This window comes from Anomalospiza imberbis, chromosome 37 (assembly GCF_031753505.1).
Source record: "Anomalospiza imberbis isolate Cuckoo-Finch-1a 21T00152 chromosome 37, ASM3175350v1, whole genome shotgun sequence".
In the NCBI taxonomy this organism is placed as follows: domain Eukaryota; kingdom Metazoa; phylum Chordata; class Aves; order Passeriformes; family Viduidae; genus Anomalospiza; species Anomalospiza imberbis.
In genome coordinates this window covers 966037-988346 of record NC_089717.1, presented here as the reverse complement: position 1 = coordinate 988346, position 22310 = coordinate 966037, and the positions used below count along the sequence as shown (strand labels likewise).

General features: G+C 55.5%; 1 protein-coding gene and 2 pseudogenes across 1 annotated transcript in view; 2 read left to right on the top strand and 1 right to left on the bottom strand.

Annotated features, from left to right (window-relative positions):
- Window positions 1-22310, top strand: part of LOC137464127 (zinc finger protein 850-like) — a 263388-nt gene that overhangs the window by 164607 nt on the left and 76471 nt on the right. The window contains exon 6 of the mRNA XM_068175447.1: window positions 11022-11352. Coding sequence (XP_068031548.1) covers window positions 11022-11352 — 331 coding nt within the window. The remainder of the gene's footprint in view (window positions 1-11021; window positions 11353-22310) is intronic.
- LOC137464121 (zinc finger protein 850-like) overlaps window positions 1-22310 on the bottom strand; it is a 242347-nt pseudogene that overhangs the window by 185981 nt on the left and 34056 nt on the right.
- LOC137464180 (class II histocompatibility antigen, B-L beta chain-like) lies at window positions 11945-14450 on the top strand (annotated as a pseudogene).

Sequence of the window (22310 nt, the reverse complement as noted above, 5' to 3'; positions counted from 1 at the left end):
CGTAGATGGATGAAGGAGAGAATGAGGAGAGGAAGCAGGGCAGAGAAGAAGATGGGATTTGCGTCCGTGCCAGAGGAAAGGGAAAGGAGATCCCCACAATCCATCCCTGGCAGGACGGCGTCAGCAGCGAGGTTGTCCTGCAGCCAGGGGTGATGCTGGGCTGGGAGATGGAGCAGGAGAGAGGGGCAAAGGGGCAGTGGCTTCCTCCTCACCTGCCTGGCTGTCCCAGTCTGTAGCGTCCTGGCACTACCGAGGCCCTTGGAGCGTCCGGCACTGATGAGCCCGAAGCTCACGGCGACTTTATAAAGCTGACAAAGTAGGCAGGATGGGTCTTTGTAGGATCTCCAGCAAACTGGTTTATTGGAACAGGAACAGGGCACAGAGCTGAACAGGGACCAGGGACAAAGACAGGCTGCAAGCTGAGGGCACAGGGGGTTTTTATATGGGGTAGTGAGGGTGGAGCTGAGGGTCAGGGTCCAATGGATATGGGGGAAAATGGTGCAAAGGAGGGGTTAAGGGTCAGGTCAGCTAATAGGGAAACAGAGGCAGAGAAATGCAGTCTACTTGGGCCAGTGGAGGGACAGAGAGAGGAGAACATTCTAGGGACTAACCAAAATAGGTGACAGGGGTTGAACTGGGGTAATTAGGCCAACGGGCCAATGGGGTAACATAACTTTACAGAAATCAGCATGTGCCTGCAAAGATCTATGGGAGAAGCAAGCTTCTCCCCATAACCTTGAAATCTATTCTTGTTTGGGACCAGTCCTCCACAGCTGGGACTGAGATTCTGATGGTAGGCTCCTGGGCCTCCACAGCAGTGCATTTTCCTTTTCCTTGTTTTCATTGCAGCGTCATTCTCCTCCACCCAGATGAAATTGAGGATTGGCAATGGCTTGCAAGAAAGCAAGGGGTGAGTACCTTGGGTTTGGTGAGAAATGAGCCTCATGCTTTAGAATTTTTAAAACTTTAAGAAGGGATAATTAGATGCAAATCAATAACAGCAGTGGGTGTTTGGCAATGGCCAGAGGCACACTGGTAAACCATAGCAACTCTTCTTATCTATTTTTTCCATTTTATTGTTCAAAAACATATTGATAAAGATTGTACACATTGAAAGATTTCTTTGAACTCGTTTACTTGTTCCAGGAAGTCTTTAAGTTGGTTTGACCCACAAGCCGCCTTTCTAGAGTACGTGCAGGAATCGTTGATTGTTGTTCTGAGGGTTGTGTGTCACTTCCTCACAACAGCCCCCTGATCCCTAGTTTCAGCTGTGAGTCTGCAGGCCCCAAGTTGGGCAACTCCCTGGGGGCTCCCCTGGCAGGGGAGACCCTCCTGGAGCAGTTCTGTGTCAGGAAGGAGAGATGCATTGGCCTTCTTTGGTCTTCAGCTTCTGTTTATTGTTACCTTATCAAAACTTCAGCACACTGTCTGCACCAGACTCTGCGAGCAGGAAAAACAGCACAAAAGTGACTAACAATCTCTTGTTACAAGGCCTTTTGAGTCTAATCAAAAACTAAGCTACCCAATTAAGTAGGAACACCTAAATTATTTTCCTTTCTAACCCAATAACTGAGCCCTAAAGACCCGTATTTTTCATGTGGATTTTTCTACCCAATTACAAGATACCAGCTAAAGGCAAGAAGAAAGAGGAAGAACAAAGAAGAAGGGAACTCAAGACAACACCCTATATCCTCCATCTTGAACCCATCTATAACATACTAAAAATCCTAAAACCTAAATGTCTCACCCATGTGAAATACTACACTAGTCTCTACAATCTCTACAATCTCTTTCACACTTTTGTGGTTTCTAGTTTACCTTGAGGCTTTGGAAGTTTTCTCGATGAGCGAGGGTCAAAGTCAGTGCTCCCCTGGGGGTCAGGACACCCCAGAGCAGACAGAGAAATATTCCCAGTGCCCTGGGTTTCCACATCAGCAGGCGACAGTTATTGACAGTTGAAGGGTCAGCGGCAGGGGTCCTCATCACACCTGTTCCTTAAATGTTATCTGGCCATGCAGACAGTTTTAGCTACTTCCACAAGTACTTTAAATCAACATTAGCTGTTTCACAAATATCTCTGAGTTATTCTTGTCAGTTAGTTACAAAAATAAAAGCATTAGTTATTATTTCACAACTGCAGCAACTTCTGCAAAAGTTAACATTCTAATGCACAACACGTAGCATCCACTTCAATACTTTGCAAAAGCCAAAACTATAATGTATGTTTTTCACACTGTCCACAAACTAAAATATCATCCATGAATGATGTTCTGAGGATTTGAGCGACACAGGGGCCAGGGCACTGGCCACAAAATGCTGACAAATTGTACGACAGCAAAAGTAGTTAAAAGTCATTACAAACTGTACTGTATCAAAATCGTTGTGATTAGGAATAAGTTGCAGAAGTCAAGACAAAATAGCAAAAGCCACCAACTACATAGTTCTTTATAACAAACCCAGGGCAGGTTTTTCCCTTGCATGGAGCACTTGGGCCTTCCCCGGGCCCCTTCTGCCCTCTTGCAGAGCCGGTGGCATTTTCCACCACCCACAGTTTGTAACCAAGAGTCGGGTGCAGCCGAGAAGGCTCCAAGCGCCTCCTTCCAGGCTGACTCTGCAGATGCCGAGGCTGCTCTGGGCTCTGCCAGGGCTCTGCTGGGGCTCAGCTCTGGGCGAGGCTGGGCCCGCTCTCCCCTCACATTGCTCCGGGCAGCTGAGTCACACAGGGAGAAGGAAGGGACACGTCAAGGGAGTTGAGGTTGAAGAGAGTTTTTATTCAAAAAGCTGCCATAACAAACAGGCTGTCATAAGAACCATAACAAACAGGCTGTCCTAACTACCTTAACCAACTAGCACTGCTAACTACCATAACTAACTGGCACTGCTAACTACCATAACTAACTAGTTGTCCTAACTAACTACTGTAATTAAAATCTCTCCTCCAGTGCTTCATTTCCTCCGCTGCTGCCTCAGTTGCTTTGCTGTGATGATCAGAGGGGTCAGGCTGGAGAGAGGCTTGGCTGATGATAAAAATGGGTGCTGCCCAAAGGAGAAAAAAGAAAGAAATGAACCGTTACTTTCCAGAGTCAACTTCCTCACAGGCTCTGCTGCAACAGGACAAAGGGAAATGGTCTGAAACTCAGGAGGGGGAAGCAGGCTCAGATGAGATCTAAGGCAGAATTTTTTTAGCAGGAGAGTGGGGAAGCACTGACAGAAGGTGCCCAGAGATGTGGGAGGTGCCTCCTCCCTGGGAACATCCAAGCTCAGGTCAGGCAGGGCTCTGAGCCACCTGAGCTGCTTGAAGATGGCCCTGCTCGCTGTGGGGCCCAGGTGCAGATGACCTCGAAAGGCCCCTGCCAAGCCAAACCAGGCAAGGATTCTGCTTGCTTTGCGTGTGGAAAGCAGCGAGACCGGAGACCATCGGAGGGGGCCCCACAAGAAAACCCCTCCCTGGCGCTGCTGCTTCCCCTGCAGCCGCTTGGCATTCACCTGCAGCAGCTCCTGGGCAGACCAGCGCCGCTCCTCGTCCGGCTCCAGGCTGCACTCGAGGAAGTCCCGCAGCAGAGCCGACAGGCGCCTGGGCTCCTGCAGCTGCGGGGTCCCGTTCTGCCTGATCAGAGCGCGAGCCTGCAGGAAAAGCAAACTCAGCGCTCTGCCAGCTTCCTTCCCACCCACAAGTGCTCACATCGACCCCGGCTTCCCAGCCCCAGCTCCAGGGGCACTTTCCTCCCTGGCAGAGATGCTGCTCACAGCTCATTTTTCTATGCCAACCAAAAAACCCAAACCCTGGTGCTGCCACAGCCATTGTAAAGAGCTAGTGCACTTGCTTCACATTTTCAGGTCATCCTCACAGCCAGAAGAACTGCAACAACGTAAATCCCAAAGCAGATTGTGTCTGGAGACTGCAGAATATGTGTCTGTGTTGAGGCTCCAGTCCTCTGAGAATTCCCTTCCCCATGTCCAGAAACCTCCAGCTGCTGCTCCCAGTGCAGGGTCACCCTGTGCTCACAGGCCTCTGCAACCACGGGAGAATTGGCCTCTTACCATGGCCCTCGTTTCCTTGAAGTAAGGAGGTTCTCCTTCCACCATCTCGATGGTCACAATGCCAAAGGACCAGATGTCCACCTTGGGGCCGTAAGGAGAACTGGTGACAACTTCTGGGGCCATCCAGTGAGCAGTGCCCACCATGGAGCTGCGCTGGTCCTGCTCAGGGCTGAGCTGAGCACTGAGGCCAAAATCAGCTGAGGACAGAAACAAACACTGTCAAAGGCAGCTGGAATGAGGAAACCAAGCACAAAGACTCCCCACTCTCAGTCTGAGAATGCAGCAGTGAAGTCAGCTGGAAAAGTCCTCAGGGCTGTAGCCAAGGAAAGATGGGACTGAACTGGACCCTTAAAGAAACCCTCAGCTTTCGTGCAGTCACTTTTACTGATTCCCTTGAAGCTTTAGATTCCAACTCCTGCTCCCACTGGGAGGGCCATTCCCAGAGCAAAGGCACCCCTGACAGCCTGCTCCTCTCCTGAGCTCTCTGCAGGGGCAGCCGCTCTCAGCTGGCAGCAGGGGCCGGGCAGTGCCCCCAGCAGCCCTTGTGGGGCTCTGGCCGTCACTGGGAAGCAGCCCCACAGCCGCACCCCGGGAGCGCCGTGCCTGGCCAGGAACACCCACCCAGCTTGACAGAGCCGTCCATGCCCAGAAGGATGTTGGAGCTCTTCAGATCTCTGTGGATCACCCGGTTCGAATGGAGGAAATGCAGGCCCTGCAGACACTGAGAGAGAACAAGAAACACGAGGGTAAAAACCAATGGCCGGAATATATCACACAAGAAAGGACAGTTTAGAATTCTGCCAGCAGCGACTTTGCTGTGACAGGCCAGGAGTGCAGTGCAGACAAGCTCCAGGCAAACGGTTCAAGGCAAAGCTGAGAACAGCACATCAAATCCAAAACAGGCAGAGAGTGCCACAACAGCAGGAAAGAGAACAAGAACAGAGTAGAAGTGCAGTGCTGCTGGCAGGCCGTTCACTGCAGGGGCTCTTTCTTCTCCAGCTCATAAAAACAACAGAGAAACAAAGCCCTGAGCATGCAGCCACTCCTGCTCTCACACCCTGCTGGGAAGGACCATCGTGTCCAAGCCAGGGCAGTCACAGGCAGGATCCCTCACCTCCCGACTGACAGCTGCCATCTCTCCTTCAGCCATGCGTGTCTGTCTGACAACGTCCTGCAAAGTTCCTCCATCCATGTATTCCATCACCAGCCAGAGATCTCCATCAACAAGGAAGCTGGAAGAGGAAAGCAGTGGCATGGAGACCAATGTGCAGCGCTCAATTCCCCCATGGAAAAGCCTGGAGTGGAGTTTTGTTGCCAGGTCACTTGTCAATGAGGACAGAATCCGATGGAGAGACATTCCTGCCAGGCTGCACAGCCCTTGGGATCTGCACAGTCTAAAGGAGGAGACCCCTGTGAGAAAGGAGAGGCCTGAGATGGCAAGCAGGTGAAAAATGCAGTTTAGCAAAGGCCCAGACCAATGTGGAACCACAACACTGGCCCACAGCTGGTTCAGCTTCTGAACTCATCAGTTCCACCCTTCCCTGCAGAACAAGGCAACACAGCTCCCAGGGTTATCCAGGGGAGGAGGCTGGGCAGCACTTGGGACAAAAGGGGTCAGAAAACCTTTCAGAAAGTCCCTTCAGAAACAGGCAAGGCCAGTGACAAATGGGCAAACGAGGCATTTCTGGGAACAAGAACCTGGTCTTCCTGGCATCTGCAGCGATGGGAAAGGGCTGGGAAGAAGAAGCCAAGGGAAATAATTTCTGCTGTGGTTTACCAGCACTTGTTGTAAGACACAGAAAACAGGGTCAGCTTGAAGGAAAAACCAAACCAAAGCAACAAAAGCACACGGAGGGAGCGAACTGCCAGGCTGTTGATTTGGGAAGATACGGCTGGGTCAGGCATTTTCAAATCAGGCTACAGACTACGGATGCCAGGAAAGGTTAAGGCAGGGACCGAGCACGGGATAAGGCCTGAAGCACTCACCTGTCCAAGGAGCTGACAATGTTGGGGTTCTTCTTGTCCTTCAGGAGCAGGAGCTCATTCACAGCTCGTTCCCTGTTCTGCCCTCTCAGACTCATTTTCTTTATGGCCACCTGAAGGGACATTGCAGACCTTTCACTGGAGGAGTCTGTGGCAGGAGGCCGCAGCAAACACGGAGCGAGTCTTTTTGGAGTGACGGAGCCGGGCTGTGCCCAACTGCCTTGGGATGGGACACCAGAGCTCAGCAAGAGCCATTCCCACAGCCCATTGCTCTGCTCGCTGGGGGCTGCTTACAGGACACATGGCCAGAGACATTTGGCCTTGCAAGCTCTGCAGAAATGGCCCCTCAGCTGTCAGCCTCCAAGCTCTAACCACATTCTCTGCACCTACAGTCTTCTCAAATGGCCTCAACACTCTCATTATTGTTCAAACACACTTTGCAAGCAGGAGGTAATTCTGGTTCTGTGCAAACAGAGCAAAACAGCCGGGAACCCTTTAGCAGTTCTATGGGATTGGGTCATGATTTCAGATGCAACTGCTCTGGCTGGGATTGCACAACAAAGCAAACACACACATCCATTGCCCTGCTTGCATTCCTTTGGGCACTTCAGAAGGACCAAGTCTGTCCCAGCTGTGCTCTGCAGGCTGACACGGCTCTGCCTGCAGAGGAGCAGCCTGTGCAGGAAAGCTCTGCTGGCCCCCAAAGCTGCAGCCACAGCTCCCAGCAGAGGGGAGAGCCCTGGAGAGCTGCCAGACGTGCTGGGCGTGTTGACACTGACCTCTCCTCCAGTGGCCCTGTCGAGTCCTTTCGAAACGGTTCCGAAAGCCCTGCAGACAAAACAGCAGAGAAGAAAGAAGCAGCGCTTTAGGCCCTGGCAGTGAAAGCCAGCCCAGACAGGAGATCTCTGCTGCCTGCAGCGTTCACAAACACCTGGGGGCATCGACCCTTCCAACAACAGCGCAGCAGCCACCAGCCCTCTGCCATGCAAGGTGTGCCAGAGAAAACTGAGACCCAACACCAAGGAATTGGGCTGGAGCAAATCGCAAATGTCCACGCTGCACTGCTTTAGTTCAAAACCTGAAGTGAGCAATGGGTGTCTAAAGAACTGGAAAAGAATGCATTCCATCCTTTTCCATTTCCTGCCTAAGACCTGCAGGATCCACAAGGGCCCTGCCATCAGGCAGGTGATGCATTTTCCCCCAGAGTGCATCAGCTCTGTGTCTGTTACTGAATGTATGGGCTCTACTACCTGTGCTAGAATAGAGCACTCATTAGTTCAGCTCTGGTTTCTGTTTCTAAACCATTAGGTCGTTAATCCTGACCAGAGGATATTTTTTGAAGCAAAATATTTGAAAGAAATCTCCTTGGGAACTGTTTTCTGACAGTCACCAGATGGTGAGTGGCTCTTTTAGGCAATCCAATTCCAGGGACAGAGGATCTTCCAGGTCCTGCTCCTTGCTGCAGGCAGGACACTGCCAGCCTCAGGGGCCTTTGACGGTGCCTTCAGAGCACAGGTATCAATTCTGATCAGGACTGAGGGACAGCAGGATGGCGCCCCAGTGTCTGGAGGTGTTTGGAGCTCTCCTGACTTCTCACTTGATCCTGCACCAGCACACCACCTGGGCCTGCTTGTGCAGAAGTAACTGCCGTGCACTTACCCTTGGCCAATCTGCTCCACTTCCAGGTATTTCTCGGCAGGCTCCGCCAGGCTCACGGTGTTCCCTGAAAGAAACCATGTGGAAGATGCTCCCTCCCAGAGTGAGACCCCGCCTTGCAGCAGAGCCAGAATGCAGCCCCCCTCCCTGGGGCCGTCAGCCCCTTGGTCTCAGCTGGGGAAGGACAAGAAATGACCCTGGCACATTCAGCTGCAGAGCAGCACTGGGTGCAGCTGATGCCGAGACACACACACAGCACCCTGCTCTGGCACACAGGAACAGAGCAGACGTACTCAGCTGCATCAGGCACCACTCCCCTCTCCCCTCTGGCTGCAGGGCTGTGCTGCTGTCAGAATGTTCAGCCCAGGATCCCACAGCCGAGGGAGGTGCAGTGTCCTCTTCCCAAGCACAGGGAGCTTCTCCGTCCTCTTCCCAAAACGCTGCAGGTTTGCCATCATCTTTGCAAGCCAGGGGACGTTCACTGTCCACTTCCCATGCTGGGAGAAGTTCAGCCTCCTCGTCCCGCACCAGGGAACATCCACCGTCCTCCTCCCACACCAGGAGATGTCCACTGTCCTTGTCCCACACCGCAGGAGCCTCGCCGTTGTGTTCCCACAGCGCGGGATGTTCGCCCTCGTCTCCCAGAGCAGCGGGAAGTTCACTGTCATCTCCCGGCACTGAGGGACGTTCACCATCGTCCCCCGGAACAGCGGGAAGCTCACTGCTGCCTTCCTCCCCTTTGGCCTCCTCTTTGGAAGCAGAGGGAGCCAGAGGAGGTGCTGGTGCCGCTTTTGTGCCCTGTGGACAGATGGCAGCGTGAGGGACGGGAAGTTCTTTCTCACTTATCACCTTATTTACCCTCAGCTGCACATCCAGCTGCACTAAGCAGAAATTGGGTTCGGAGCTGTTCAAACTAACAATGGGCTGAAGTCGACATTGCCCCTTATTGTTGGGAATTCCATATTCCACCATGGCTAGAGCCAGCAAGCAATGCTCTGCCTGCAAAACCAGACCTGCAGCTCTTCAAAAGCTCTTCAGCAGAAAAGGAGAAAACTCCCAGGGATCCCTTTGCTGCTGCAAGGACACTGGCAGGAACTTTCCTTCAGCCTCCCAGGCTGGCACATGGCTGCCACATGCCGAGCTCACAACTTGCTCACAATTCCAAACACCAAAGGTTCCTTTCCCACTCACCGAAGGAGGAGCTGCGCGGGATCCACTCATGAGGTGCCCTGCAAGGGAAGAGGGAACATGAACCAGATGCTGTCAGGAAAAAAACTGCCTGTGGTGGGAAATGCCCCGGAGCAAGGCAACCCCGAGAGAGCATTTTGCTTTCACAGCGTCCCTCCAGGAGCCACAGTCCCTTCCCACAGCAAGAGAACAGCACAAAATACTGGGCTGGGTCAGCTCTTGGCTGGACAGGCAGTTCCAGGCTCTGCTGCCACAGACTCCCCGCTTGAGGGAACAGAACCCCCCAGGGCTCATTGCAAATGCTGTGCACGCCCCGCTGGCTGCAGACACCCCCTTTTCCAGCTGCAGCTGCTGCCAGGAGCTCTCCCAAAGCAATGGTGTCTTCACGGCAATTTGGTTACAAAGTCAGCTCAGGCCCAGAGGAAGAACGGCAAGCACACAGCAAGCCCAAAGCCACAGCACCGAGGGAAAACCTCGACTTACGTGCCAAGTGGGTTAAAAAATACCCCGCATACGCCACAGAGTACAGCGTGCAAACTGCAGCAGCCACGTGCTGGATCATTTTGGCTGCGCTGCACACGTCTGCAGACTGTAGCCCTGCAAGCACAGAAGGACACCCGTCAGGGCTGGGCTGGCTGCTGAGAATGCCTCGGGCAGGAGGATCCTCCGGCAACGAGCAGTGCCCAGAGCCACTCTGGACACTGAGGCCTCCGTGTGCCACAGCAACGGGAACACCTCGGGGACGTGGCAGTGCTCCTGTGACATCACAGCAGCAGCTCACGCAGAAACCGCCTGGAAGGTTCTCCTGTGTCACAAAGGAGCACAAAGAACCCTCCCAGGGCACAGCCTGTTGCCCAAAGGATCCAGGAGGAGCTCTGAAAATGCAGCAAACAAGGACACCCCATAGCCCAGCCTGAACACTGAGGAGGAACAAGGATGGCACCAAAGCAGAGCAAACATGACCTTTAGTCACTGACACTTCTGGCTAAAATCAGCAAGCCGCGTTCCCTCTGGGATCTTTGTTCTCGTTCTAAAAACAAGCAAGGTTCTCCACTCTAAATATAGAGAAGGCAGGAACTGGGGAGGAGGTGGGATGAGGAAGGAGGAGGAGGAGGGAGAGAGGAAGAAGAGGAGCAGGAAGAGGAGGAGCAGGAGCAGGAAAAGGAGGAGAAACAGGAGGTTCCAGTGCCCCCTGTGGCCGCAGCACCCTTGGCCCCGGGACCATCGCCCCCGCCTCATCCTGCATGTGGGAGGGAAGGGGGAGCTCGTCCCAAATCTATCGGGGGGGTCCCTGAGAGCGTTTTTTTTTGGGGTGTGTTTGGAACTTGCAGACTGTGGAATTGAGCCCCAAATATCATCTGGGAGGCCCAAATAAACCCTCTGAGGATTTTTTCTCTCTCTGTGTGTGTAGGTTTGGATCTTGCAGGACCCCAAAGCTGAGCCCCTTGGGGGGATCTTTGGGAGTCCACGTGGCCATTGCCCAGGGCCACCAGGGGGAGGACATTGGTCCTGGGGTCCCCCGGGGGAGCAGAGAAGGGGCAACCCCTGGGACCCCTGGAGTGGGGGGAGCAGAGAGGGGTGATCCTGGAGCTGGGGGAACCCCGGCTGGCTGGAAAGGGGGGGAGCCTGGAGAGGAGGGACCCCTGGGACCCCTGGGACCTCAAAGTAGAGCATCAGGGCAGAAGGGACCCCATGGACCCCCAAAAGTCCCTGGATCATCCCTAAGCAGGAGGCCGGAGAAGGGGGAGCCCCTTGAGGCATTGGACCCCCATCATCCCAAGGAAAGGAAACCTCTGGAATGCCAAAAGTGGAGAGATCAGAGATCGGGAAGTCCTGGGAGAGTTGTTTTGGGCTGAACCTTGATATAGTGGAGATTTCCATGGACACAAGACTCCTGCTGAGTTCTAGGGATGGACTTGGGCAGTGAGGAGCCTCTACTCCAAGGTGCTCCCACCTTGGTTTTCCCCAAAGCAGGATTTGTCATTCTCAGGGCGTGGCTGGATGGAGGAGGAGGAAAAGCCCTGGAGATCCTGCAGGAGGAGGGGCTGCAAACCCAGCCCAGGAAGCTGCGGGGAGGAAAGAGCTCCCCTGAGCCAGGAAGGTGGCCAGAGATCCAGCCGGAGCTCGGAGCTGGTGGAGAAGCCTCATGGCAGGGAGAAGCCCCACAAGTGCAAGGAATGTGGGCAGGGTTTCAGCTGCAGCTCCACCCTGATGGAACTCCAGAACACCCACACTGGGGAGGGGCCCTGTGAGTGTGGGGAGTGTGAGGAGAGCTTCAGTGGGACCTCTGACCTCACCGAGCACCACAGGATCCACACTGGGGAACGGCCCTATGAGTGCTTGGAATGTCAAAAGAGCTTCAGGTGGAATTCAGAGATCGTCACTCACCAGCACTTCCACACCAGGGAGAGGCCCTGTGAGTGCCCCGAGTGCAGGAAGAGCTTCGTGCGCTGCTCCAGCTCCATCCCCCATGGGAGGATCCACGTTGGATGATCCCCAGTGACCCCCGTTGGGCAGAGCCCCGGTGACCCCGCTCTGGGTGATCCCGGTTGGGTGGGGGGAAGGTGTTGGAGAGATTTCTTTCCCCTCTCCTTGTCCTGGTGTGATTTGGTTGGTAATAAATTCCCTCCCTGTGCCCGGGCCGGGTCTGTTGTGCCCGTGCCGGATTTGCTGAGGGATCTCTCCCGCTCCTTGTCCCCAGGCAGGAACCCTCGGTTCCATTTGCAGTCCCTGTGCGGCTGCGGGGGGCAGGGACAGAGCGGCTCTGGGGGGTGCCTGGCATGGGGCCAGCGTCACCCCTCGCCACGGGCACCCCTGAGACCCCGCGCAGCCGGGCACACATTTCTGGGCACAGCTGAGCTCCCAGCTGCGCAGCGCCCCAAGGCTCCCCGTGCCTGGAAAAGCCCCAGCCGGGGCTGCAGCGTCCCGGAACCGCTCAGCCAATCCAAACGCAGCCAAAACGCGCTGCAGCCAATGGGAGCGCGAGGAGTTGAGGAGTCATCGGTTGTGTGGCAGAGCCTCGGCAATCGGTGCCCAAAAGTGCTCGGAGCCAATGAGAGCGCGCGGCGCTGCTGAGCCCGCGCTGCTCCGGACTGGTGCTGCCAGCGCAGCGCGGCCGCTCTGGGGCTGGTGCTCCCTGGGCGGCGCTGGCCATGGGGCGAGTGGCGGCAGCTGGGGCCGTACTGGTGGCACTGGTGGTGCTGGGAGCCCCCCCGGCTGCGGGCGCGGAGCTCTCGGGAGAGCGGGGGGGGCGGGAGGCGGTGGGACAGGGGGGAGAATGGGGAAAAGGGGGCGGTGGGAGCCCGAAATTGCAGGGGCAGGAGGAGGAGGGGACCCCGAAAGGAAGAGCGGGAGGGGCTGAGGATTGGGGGCAGGTGGGGAAGGGTCGGGAGAGGGTGGGAAAGTGGGGAAAAGGGGAGGGTAGGACCCCAAAACTGAGCGGGAGGGGGGGCTGGGGATTGTTAGAAAAGGGTGGGAAAGGGTGGAAAAGAGGAGAATGGGATCCTAAAAGTGAGTGGGGAAGAGGGTGGAGGTAGAAGGGGAGAGGATGTGGAAGGGGAAGTGTGGAAGGGTGGAAAAGAGGAAGTGGCAGCTCGGGCAGGAGGGATCCATGGGTGCCCTGGGCCACGGGCGGTGTGGAGTGGGGATCCGGGGTGGATCCCGGAGCTCTGGGCGTGCTGGGGGGGCACCCCCGGACCTGTGTCCTGCACACACAGGGGTGTTCCAGTACGTGGGAAAGTCCGAGTGTCACTTCATGAACGGCACGGAGAAGGTGAGGTACCTGACTACAATCGGGAGCAGTACGCGATGTTCGACTGCGACGTGGGGCACTTTTTGGGGTTCACCCCCTATGGGGAGACAGCAGCCAGGTATTGGAACAGCGACCCAGACGTTATGGAGCAAAAAAGGGCTGCGGCGGACTGGCTGTGCCGGTACAACCACGAGTATCTCAGCCCGTTCCTCACGGAGCGCCGAGGTGAGCGCGGGGCAGAGCGTGTCCCCTCGGCCCTGCCCTGGCATTGACCCTGGAGCCCCTCAAAACCTCCCTGGAATCGGCCCAGAGCCCTCAGCCCTCCTTGTGCCCATCCCCGAGACCTTGTGTCCCTGCCACTGACCCCCGTGGCTCTCCCAGTCCATCCCAGTCTCTCCCAGCGCCTCCCGGCTGTCCATCTCAGCCTAGCGTGGTGCTGCCGCCCCTCAGCCAATCAGAGCGCGTGTCTCTGATGACTCATCAGTTGCCAGGCAGACCCGCAGCGCCGAGTGCCCCGCACTGGACTCGGCCTCCCAGTGCCGCGCACTTCGTTCCCAGTTCCTCCCAGTGCCGCCCCAGTCCCTCCCAGTCCATTCCCAGTCCATTCCCAGTTCACTCCTAGACCTCCATCCTCCCTCCCAGTGCCCCCCATCCCCTCCCATCTCTCTGAGTGCCACCCCAGTCCTTCCCAGTCCCTCCCAAGTCCACCCCATCCCTCCCCTCTCTCTCCCAGTTCCCCCCAGCTGATCCCAGTCTTTCCCCGCTCTCTCCCAGTGTCCCCAAGCGTGCCCATCTCGCTGGTGCCCTCGAGCTCCCAGCCGGGGCTGCTCCGTGATGGATTTGTAGCCTGCCCACACCCAGCTGAGGTGGTTCCAGGGCCAGCAGGAGCTCTCTGTGGTGGCCACCGACATGGTCCCCAACAAGGACTGGACCTACCAGCTCCTGGCGCTGCTGGAAACACCCCCCTGGCCCAGGCTCACCTGCAGCTGCCAGGTGGAGCACATCAGCCTGGAGCACCCCCTGAGCCGGCACTGGGGCACAGGGGAGGAATTGGGGGCGCTGCAAGAGCCACTGGGATGTGCTGGGAGCAACTGGGTGGGAGTTGGAGACAGCCTGGTTTCAGCTGGGAGAGGGGCTCAGGGGAGTGGAAAGGCTGAGAAGGGGTTTCAAGGATGCTGGGGAGGGTGGGATGGGGTTCTGGGGGTCCTGGTGGACACTGGGAGGGAGTTTGGGGGTGCTGGGTGTGACTGGGAGGGATTGGAGTGAGTCTAGAGGAGCTGGAAGGAGATTGGGGATGGAAAAGCAGAGGTTGGGATGAGGTTGGTTGTGCTGGGAAGAGACTAGGAGGGGTCAGGGTGAGTCCTGGTGAGGCTGGGAAGGGACTGGGACAGGGTTTGGGGGTCCTGGGGCTGTAGGGGAAAACTGGAAGGGGGTGGTGGGATCCTGACAGGAATGGGAGAGGCTTTGGTGTGTCTAGGGGAGACCGGGAAGGGTTTGGGGGGAGATTTCAGGGGGTCCTGGGTGGGATGGGAGTGATCGGGAGGGTACTTGGAGGGGCTTGGGGTGTCTCTGAGAGGTTTTGGGGGGTCCTTACTCCTGCAGGCCCCCCAGAGATGCCACTGGATGCTGCCCGCAGCAAGATGCTGTCAGGGATCGGGGGCTCCGAGTTGGGCTTCGTCTTCCTGGCGCTGGGGCTCAGCTTCTAGGAGCTTGTGTGCTCCTTCCCTGGGGCCACCAGCCCGGTGTCACCCCCTTTTCTCTGCCCACAGAGCTCCTGAGCCGCCGCCAGCTGCATCCCGTCCCCGGACCCCCCGCTCCGTCCCCACGCTGATTTTGGGGGGGTCGTGTGTCCCCCCAACCCTGCTGTCTCTCTGCCCCTGCCTGACTGCTCCCAGTGTTCCCTGTAAAGCTTCCCAGTTAAACCCAGCCCAGGTTATGGGGGGCAGTGGGGAGGGACTTGGGGGGACCCCACGGCGGGGCCGGGACTGGGCAGGGAGGGTGGGGTCCAGGTGGGGAACACTGGGTGCTGCGGGTCTGCCCGGCAACTGGTGAGTCATCAGCCCCGCTCGCTCTGATTGGCTGACTCTTGTGCACCGCGTTCTCTCATTGGCTGAGGAGAGGCCCGGGACTGGAGAGAAGCAACGGCAGAGATCCCGCCCCGAGCACCGGCACGGGGACAACAGACCCAGCCTGGGCACACGGAGGGAATTTATTACCAACCAAACACAGCAGCACAAGCAGAAGGGAAAGAAATCCCTCCAACACCTTCCCCCCACCCAACGGGGATCACCCACAACAGGGCTTATCCACGATGCAGAAACGGGGACAGCCGAGTTTAGACCAGAAGCCAATTTCATTGAGGGTACCAGGTGTTTATACAGGGTTTTACTTGTGTGGTGCTCAGACAGGGCTCGATGTTTGCTAACAATTTCCCATTAGTTACACATTCTTCATGACATCACGGCACCTGGGAACATTATCTTATCACAAAGTCTCACAACAGGTTGCTTGGTCACTTCTTGCCCAGGGAGACTTAAACTGTGTCTGTGTCTCCCACAGTTTCTGCTCAGTCAGGCCTCAGATCTCGGCCCCTTTATCAGCTCCATTGTTTTCCTCTCTGTTTTATTCCCCATTCGGGGGCACCAGGGCTCTGCCCAACGGGGGTCACTGGGGATCATCCAGCCTGGATCCTCCCATGGGGGATGGAGCTGGAGCAGCCCACAAAGCTCTTCCCTCACTCTCTTCCCTCACTGTCTTCCCTCACTCCAAGCTCTTCCCTCACTCTCTTCCCTCACTGCATGCTCTTCCCTCACTCTCTTCCCTCACTCGAAGCTCTTCTTTCACTTGGGGCACTCGCTGGGTGAATTGAGGTGGAAAATGAAAACCTTACAATTCTGATAGATTTGTAAAATTTGGTACGTATTGCAGCACCGTGCGCACGCCAGGCTTTTCCCTTCACTGGCCATGTGTGTCCCTGAAAACTCCGGATTCTTTTTTATTACTCTAGCTAATTTACATATTCATAGAATTTCACAATAGGTTCATGCATATTCATTCTTCTGATTTTGCCTTACACTTACAGCTAGTTACACTTGTACTCACTTTTTCTCAGAAAGTACATAGAGAACTCCTGGGTCCCTCTGCGATGTCTGTTTCAAGGTTGGAGGAGTCTTTCTTATCTCTTTAGCTTACAAATTTGCATTCTTTCTCTTTAGCTGGGGCAGTTTTGCTTGTGCTCCAGTTACGAGAATAACAGCATATTTTACTTATGTTTGCAAGCACAAAGAGGAACATTTTACCTAAATCCAAAGGGATTTCTAGCCTGTTAAATTTTTACACTATCTCAGGGCTTCCCTTAGTGGTGCCTCCGTTGGTGTTGGGTCAAGTTTGAGCTCTGTGAGAAGCTCTTCCCACACTCCCCACACTCGTAGGGCCTCTCCCCGCTGTGGATGCGCCGGTGCACAGTGAGACTGGAGTTGTGCTTGAAGCCTCTCCTGCAGTCGGGGCAGCGGAAGGGCCTCTCATCTGTGTGAATCCGCTCATGTTTGAGGAGATTGGAGCTGGTGTGAAACCTCTTCCCACACTGGGGACACTCGTAGGGCCTCTCCCCAGTGTGGATATGCTGGTGTCTTCTAAGGATAGAGTTCTGGCCAAAGCTCTTCCCACACTCCCCACACTCGTAGGGCCGTTTCCCAGTGTGGATCACCTGGTGCTGGATCAGGTTGGAGCTCCACCTGAAACCCTTCCCACACTTCCCACACTTGTAGGGCCGTTCCCCAGTGTGGATCCTCCGGTGCTCAATCAGTTTGGAGCTGTGGCTGAATCCCTGCCCACATTCCAAGCACTCATACGGCCATTCCCCAGTGTGGATCCTCTGGTGCTGGATCAGGTGGGAGCTCCGGCTGAAACCCTTCCCACACTCCCCACACTCGTAGGGCCGTTCCCCAGTGTGGATCACCTGGTGCTGGATCAGGTGGGAGCTCCGCCTGAAACCCTTCCCACACTCCCCACACTTGTAGGGCCGTTCCCCAGTGTGGATCCTCTGGTGCCGGAGCAGGTTGAAACTCTGGCTGAAACCCTGCCCACATTCCAAGCACTTGCGAGGTTTCTCCCTGCCATGAGCCTTCTCCACCAACTCCGAGCCCCGGCTGGATCTCCGGCCACCTTCCTGGCTCAGGGGAGCTCTTTCCTCCCCGCAGCTCTTTGGGCTGGGGTTGCAGCTCCTCCTCCGGCAGGATCTCCGGGGCTTTTCCTCCTCCTCCATCCAGCCACGCCCTGGAATGAAAAATCCTGGTTTGGGGAAAAAACAAGAGGAGCGCAACTTGGACTGGAGGTTCCTCCCTGCCCAAGTTCATCTTAGAAGTCATTGGTAAGTTTTTGTACGTAAGAACCTCCAAAACACCAAGATTCAGCCCACAAATCCTGCAAACTTCAATACACACATCAAAAACATCCCAAACCCCACAATTCAGCAAAAACCTCCTGCAAAAGATAAAGATTCAGCTGCCACATAAAACCAAAGCAACAACATTTAGCCCAAGCAAGCTCAGAAACACCAAGATTCACCCCGTGAAAATCCTGGATCCCCCTCCACAGTCACCTGCTGCATGTGGGGTGAGCAGAGCTCCTGGGGCTGGGGGGAGGCTGCAGATACAGGGAGGGGTGGAACCTTGTGCTGCTTCCTGTTTCTGCTCCTCCTCCTGTGACTCTGCTCTTCCTCACACTCCTCTTCCTCCTGCTATTCCTCCTTCTCCTGCACAATCCCACCTTCTCCTGCCACGTCCATCCTTTGACCATTTTGTTCCTCAACCCTGCTTCTCCTTCCCTTCTCCTCCTGCCCCCAGGCCCAGCACCCACTGCCGGCTCCCTCTTCCCCCCAGACCCACAGCATCCCAGCACAGGGGCAGCAGGGATGGAGCTGGGGCAGGTCGGGCTGGGGCAGCGCTGGGCTCTCGGCCGCTTCCGCCCGCACTCGGTCCCCACTGCAGCCGCTCCCGCCAGGACAGCGCGGGGGGGCCCGGCCTTGGCGCTGCCCCACTCCCACCTCCCCAAATTCCCCTCGCGGGGGCGATGGGGCCGAGGGGGGGGCGCAGGTGGGGTCCAGGTGGGGAACGCTGGGAGCTGCGAGTCTGCCTGGCAACTGGTGAGTCATCAGCGCCCTGCGCTCTGATTGGCTGAGTTCTGCCTGAGGGCTGGGGCTGCAGCAAAGAGGGGACACCCTGCTCCAGGGGGGATGTCCCGAAAACGGGGGACCCCCATGAAAGGAACAAGAGGAAAGTGTCTTTACAAACAGATGCTGTGAATCTGCTCCGAGATACGGCCAGGGACCTGCACATAAGGAAGTGACAGGAGAAGCCATCGGTTTCAGGAAATGTTATCAATTGATGACACAGACTGCTGCTCAGCCAAGGTCCTGCTCAATTCATGAACTTCCCGAAGAACAACAAAGACTTAACAGAGCCAGGAATATCGTCTGCTATACAATAGTGGGGTGCACATGAAGGGGGTATGTAGTAGGTGGATTGGGAAGTCTGCACCTCTCAAGTACTTCAGCCAGTGGGGAAAGGGAGAGGGAGATGTGGCCAGGAGAATTGGGATGAAAAGGAGGCTGTGTCCTCCAACAACTGCAGAGATCCCATGGGGAATGTCCCATGGCCTCTCCCATTTCTAGGAATGAAATTACTTTTACAGGACTCCTCTGTCTGCTTTGTGGACAGAAACCTCTGCTGATGTCAATTTTCCCACACACCCTGGGGCTCATCCGGAATTCCTTCCACCGTCCGGGGCGGCGGGCAGGGAGTGCAGCTGAAGGTGCCTCACCCACTTTGGGTGATCGGCTCCCTTGGCTGGCGGCGGCACCGGGGATCAATTGGGGACCCGGGAGTGACCAGGAGACAGACGAGGGACACATCAGGGGGGTCTGTGAAGAGTCAGCAGGGAGAGAGCACTGAAAATCTCAGCAGTGAGTGCACTGGGATCTTCGGGGAGTGAACATGGCAGGGCACCCAGGGAGGGGAGAAAAGGGAAAGCCAGGGAGGGGTCCTGGCCAAAGGGATGATGATCCCAAAATGTCTCTGAAGGGTCCCTTGGGAGAATGTTGAGGTAGTTTGCACATTCCCCCAGAGGTATTTAAAACCATGGACAGCCAGGGGGGCAATAAGGGAAGTGGAGAAGGGATTTGGACAACAGGGGATGGATGGTGTTGGTGTGCTGGGAAGGGATCGGGTGAAGGGCAGTGTGCAGCAATGTGGTGAAGGCAAGAAGCAGCAGGAGTAATGTATGAGATAAGGAAAAGGATGGTGGAAAAGAGGAGGAAGAGAAAAATACAGAGGACTGGGATGTCTTTCAGCACTGTTCTATGCTCAGAATTTGCTAGCTGATCCAGATAATTTCCATTCCGGGTTTCCAGGAGAGGAAAAGAAGGAGGTCAGGATGTCAGGGGGTTTCTCTGTGGTGGGCAGCGGCAGCACCGGGCGCAGAGGTGCGGGACCGGGAGCACGGGCTGGGGGCCTGTGGGGAGCTGCGGGGTCGGGCCGGGGCTGTGGGGCAGCCGGGGCTCAGCGCCGGGCGCTGCCTGACCCCACCAGCCCCGGGCAGGGCCGGCAGTGGCCCCCGGCCCCCAGGAGCCTGCGGGATGCCCCGGCCGCTGCCCGGCCCCGTGGAGCTGCCGGCCCTGCCCGCCGGGGGGGCCGCCTTTGGACACTGCGGCAGGACAGGGACCGGCTCCGGGATACGGGCTGTGGAGGGCACCCTGAGCACAAGGAGGAAAACAAAGACACATCTGGGAAATGTAGATTGTACATGGAAGGATCAGGGTTTTCTATTAAGCATTTGCTTTGGGTCGCTGGAGAAAGGAAAGATTTTGCACAAAGCTCAGCAGCTCTCAAAGGATGAGCCCCCACAGGCAGTGAGCGCGGCTGCAGGAGTGGCAGAAGAAGGCCCTGGAGCACTTGGGCACAAAGGCACAGCAGCTGAAGGCAAGAAGGGATGAGCAAAAGGCCAAGCTGAAGGCAAAGGCCATGGCACAGCTCCTACAGCTCCTCTGGGATCAACCCCAGGGCCCAAGGGGGCCCCAGCACCCAGGGGACGGGGTCGGCCACAAGCACCTGGCAGAGGCATTGCCCTCCTGGGCAGGGGAGAGCCCACCCAAACAGCCCCTGGGAAGGAGTCAGGGCTGTAAACCAAGATGCCATGGGTACGGCTTTTGCCGTTGGCTTTGGCAAGAAGAGGAGCCAGACCCAGGGCAGATATTCAATTCTCTCCCTTGCAATTGATCTTGGGAATTCCTTACCCTGGTAATTCTCCACCCAGTGCAGGGTGGGGATAAGGGATGTACATTTAAAGCAGTCTGTGGCCAGAGTCCTGTCTCTTGTGAAATCTCTCCCACAGGAAGCTGGGCTGGCACAGAGCCTGCCTTGGCACTTTGCTGTTCCCAACATCCAAGCAGGACATCGGGCCCTGCCTAAGGAGGCCAAAGCAGCACCACTGGTGGCCAAGTGGCGTGGCCCATGCCAAGTGTCCCTGAGGCCAGAAACAGCCCCCAGCACAGCTGAGCACGGGGGGACCCCTCAGCCTGGGCTCCAGGGCTCTGAAGCCCCGGAGATTTGCACTTCCCGCCTGCAGCAGGAGCATGGGAGGCCCCCACGGAGCCTGCACTGAAGGCAGCGCAGCAGCAGCCAGGGCTCCACAGCGGGGCAAGCCCCTGGGCCTGCCCACACATCCTCTGCTCAAATCCTCTGCCTGGGCACCCTCCTTTGGCAGCTCCAGCCACCGGGGCCAATCCTTGCTGCCACTGCTGCAGCTTCAGTGCTTTCTGGGCCTGCACTGCCACAGCTGCTGGCGAAGACAACGGCACAATTCCACTCTGGGTCTCAGCCACACTCACACACTGCGCTGCCTGGGATTGCACTGATGGAAAATACACCAGGTCATAGACTTGAACATTTCTAACATTTTCTCTACTCAGCCTTGGTTTGCCTTGGCCTCGGGGAAAGAAATGGTAAAGGTTTTTTTAAGGGATGTTCCACCCCTCAGTGCAGATGAGTTTAACACCTCAACACTCTGGGAATGGCCCAAAAGATTCCCACAAAGATAACGCCCAGCAGCAAACAGCAACCAACACCTACCCCAGACACTGCCCCCGGCAGAGCTGGAGACACCTGCTCTGGAAAAGGCTGAGAAGGAAATCCAGCAGTTCCGACCTGATGAACAGCAGAAGCCAAGAAATCCGGGTCCAACAGGAACCCAAATACTAAAAACTGCACAACTTGAAACTACAGAACATTAAACCAATGGATTTAGATTGGTTCAGACTGTATCAAGTTTGGGGAAAATCCAGTAAAACCCACGTGTCATGGAACGATTTTCTCTGCACACCCGGGCTATGTGGGGATGGAATGATTTCTGTTGCAGATCCTGGCCAGAATCAAGGAATGCCTTGACTCCTACACTAAACATATTGGTGGAGTTTTCTTTTCTCCTGCAGTTTCAGTGCAAAGTTTATAGTAGAAGAGTATTTTTTTGTAATAATCCTACTTCTATATTGCCGGTTAGGTTTGGGCCAGGGATGTGAGAATGAGTTTTTACTCCGAGGAGAAGTAGAAAAAACTTAATTGCCTTGGAATTTATTTGTGCATGTTTGTGTGAGAGATACCAAAATTTTGGTCTGGGTTTTTCGACGTTCACCTTTAGGCTGCATTTTGGAAAACGAGAAGAGATTTAAAGGTGACCCTTTCACTCATAAACAGTAAATAGACGATTTGAAGGAAAAAAAAAAAAAAAAGCAGCAGGTTGTGGTGGGGGTCCACACTTGAGGCTGCTGAAGGCTGCTCTGGAAGAGAAGCTGCATTCCAGGCAGCCAGCAGAGGAGCTTTAGAAATGCAAATTAACACTGCTGGGGCAAAGTGGGGACAATGGACCTGGCTCTTCTTGCCTGGGGCAGGAATTGGGCTGATTCCCTCTGCCCCTCACCCCAAGCTCTGCCTGCCTGCACAGATGGAATCTGCACAGCTGAAGGCAGAGCCCATGGTGAGGATCTCTGACTCTGCAACAGAAATGGGGGAAGCTGCAAAGGGAAACAGCAAATGGAGAATGCTGTGAAAACTTCACTAAAATAAGGGGGGATCATCCCTGTGCCCACTCCAACATGTGCTGGCACTGTCTATGCTATACAGGGAGTATCAGAGCACTGGGGTTTTTGCTATAACAAGTTCTGGGAAATCAGTTGGAATTCAAGTATTTGATGATGTAATTAGACAAAAGCAGTCAATTGATGCAGCCCCGGCTGGAGGGAGCAACCAAAAATGGGGAAAAGATGAACGGCCACCAGAACAAATCCTACAACACCATGGACCAGCCCCTGGGAACCCGAACCAATTCATATCAGGAGACACAGAACCCATTTATCATTTCAATGGCATCATTAGATTACAAGCTGTCCTGGAAATAAGAACCAACCAGACACCTCCAGCTCCTGACCTTCCTGCCGACCCATCCACTGAAATGAGGAACACAACATTTCACCAGGGGATGGGATCAGGTTATCTTTTCCCAGAAAAAGGAGGAGTTTGTGGAAAACTAAATGACTCCAACTGCTGTTGGCAAAGAGATGACAAAGGAAAAGCAGTGAAAAAAGATAACAAAGGAAATAGGAGATCAGTTTATGTATTAGTCCAAACATGGAAAGGATGGG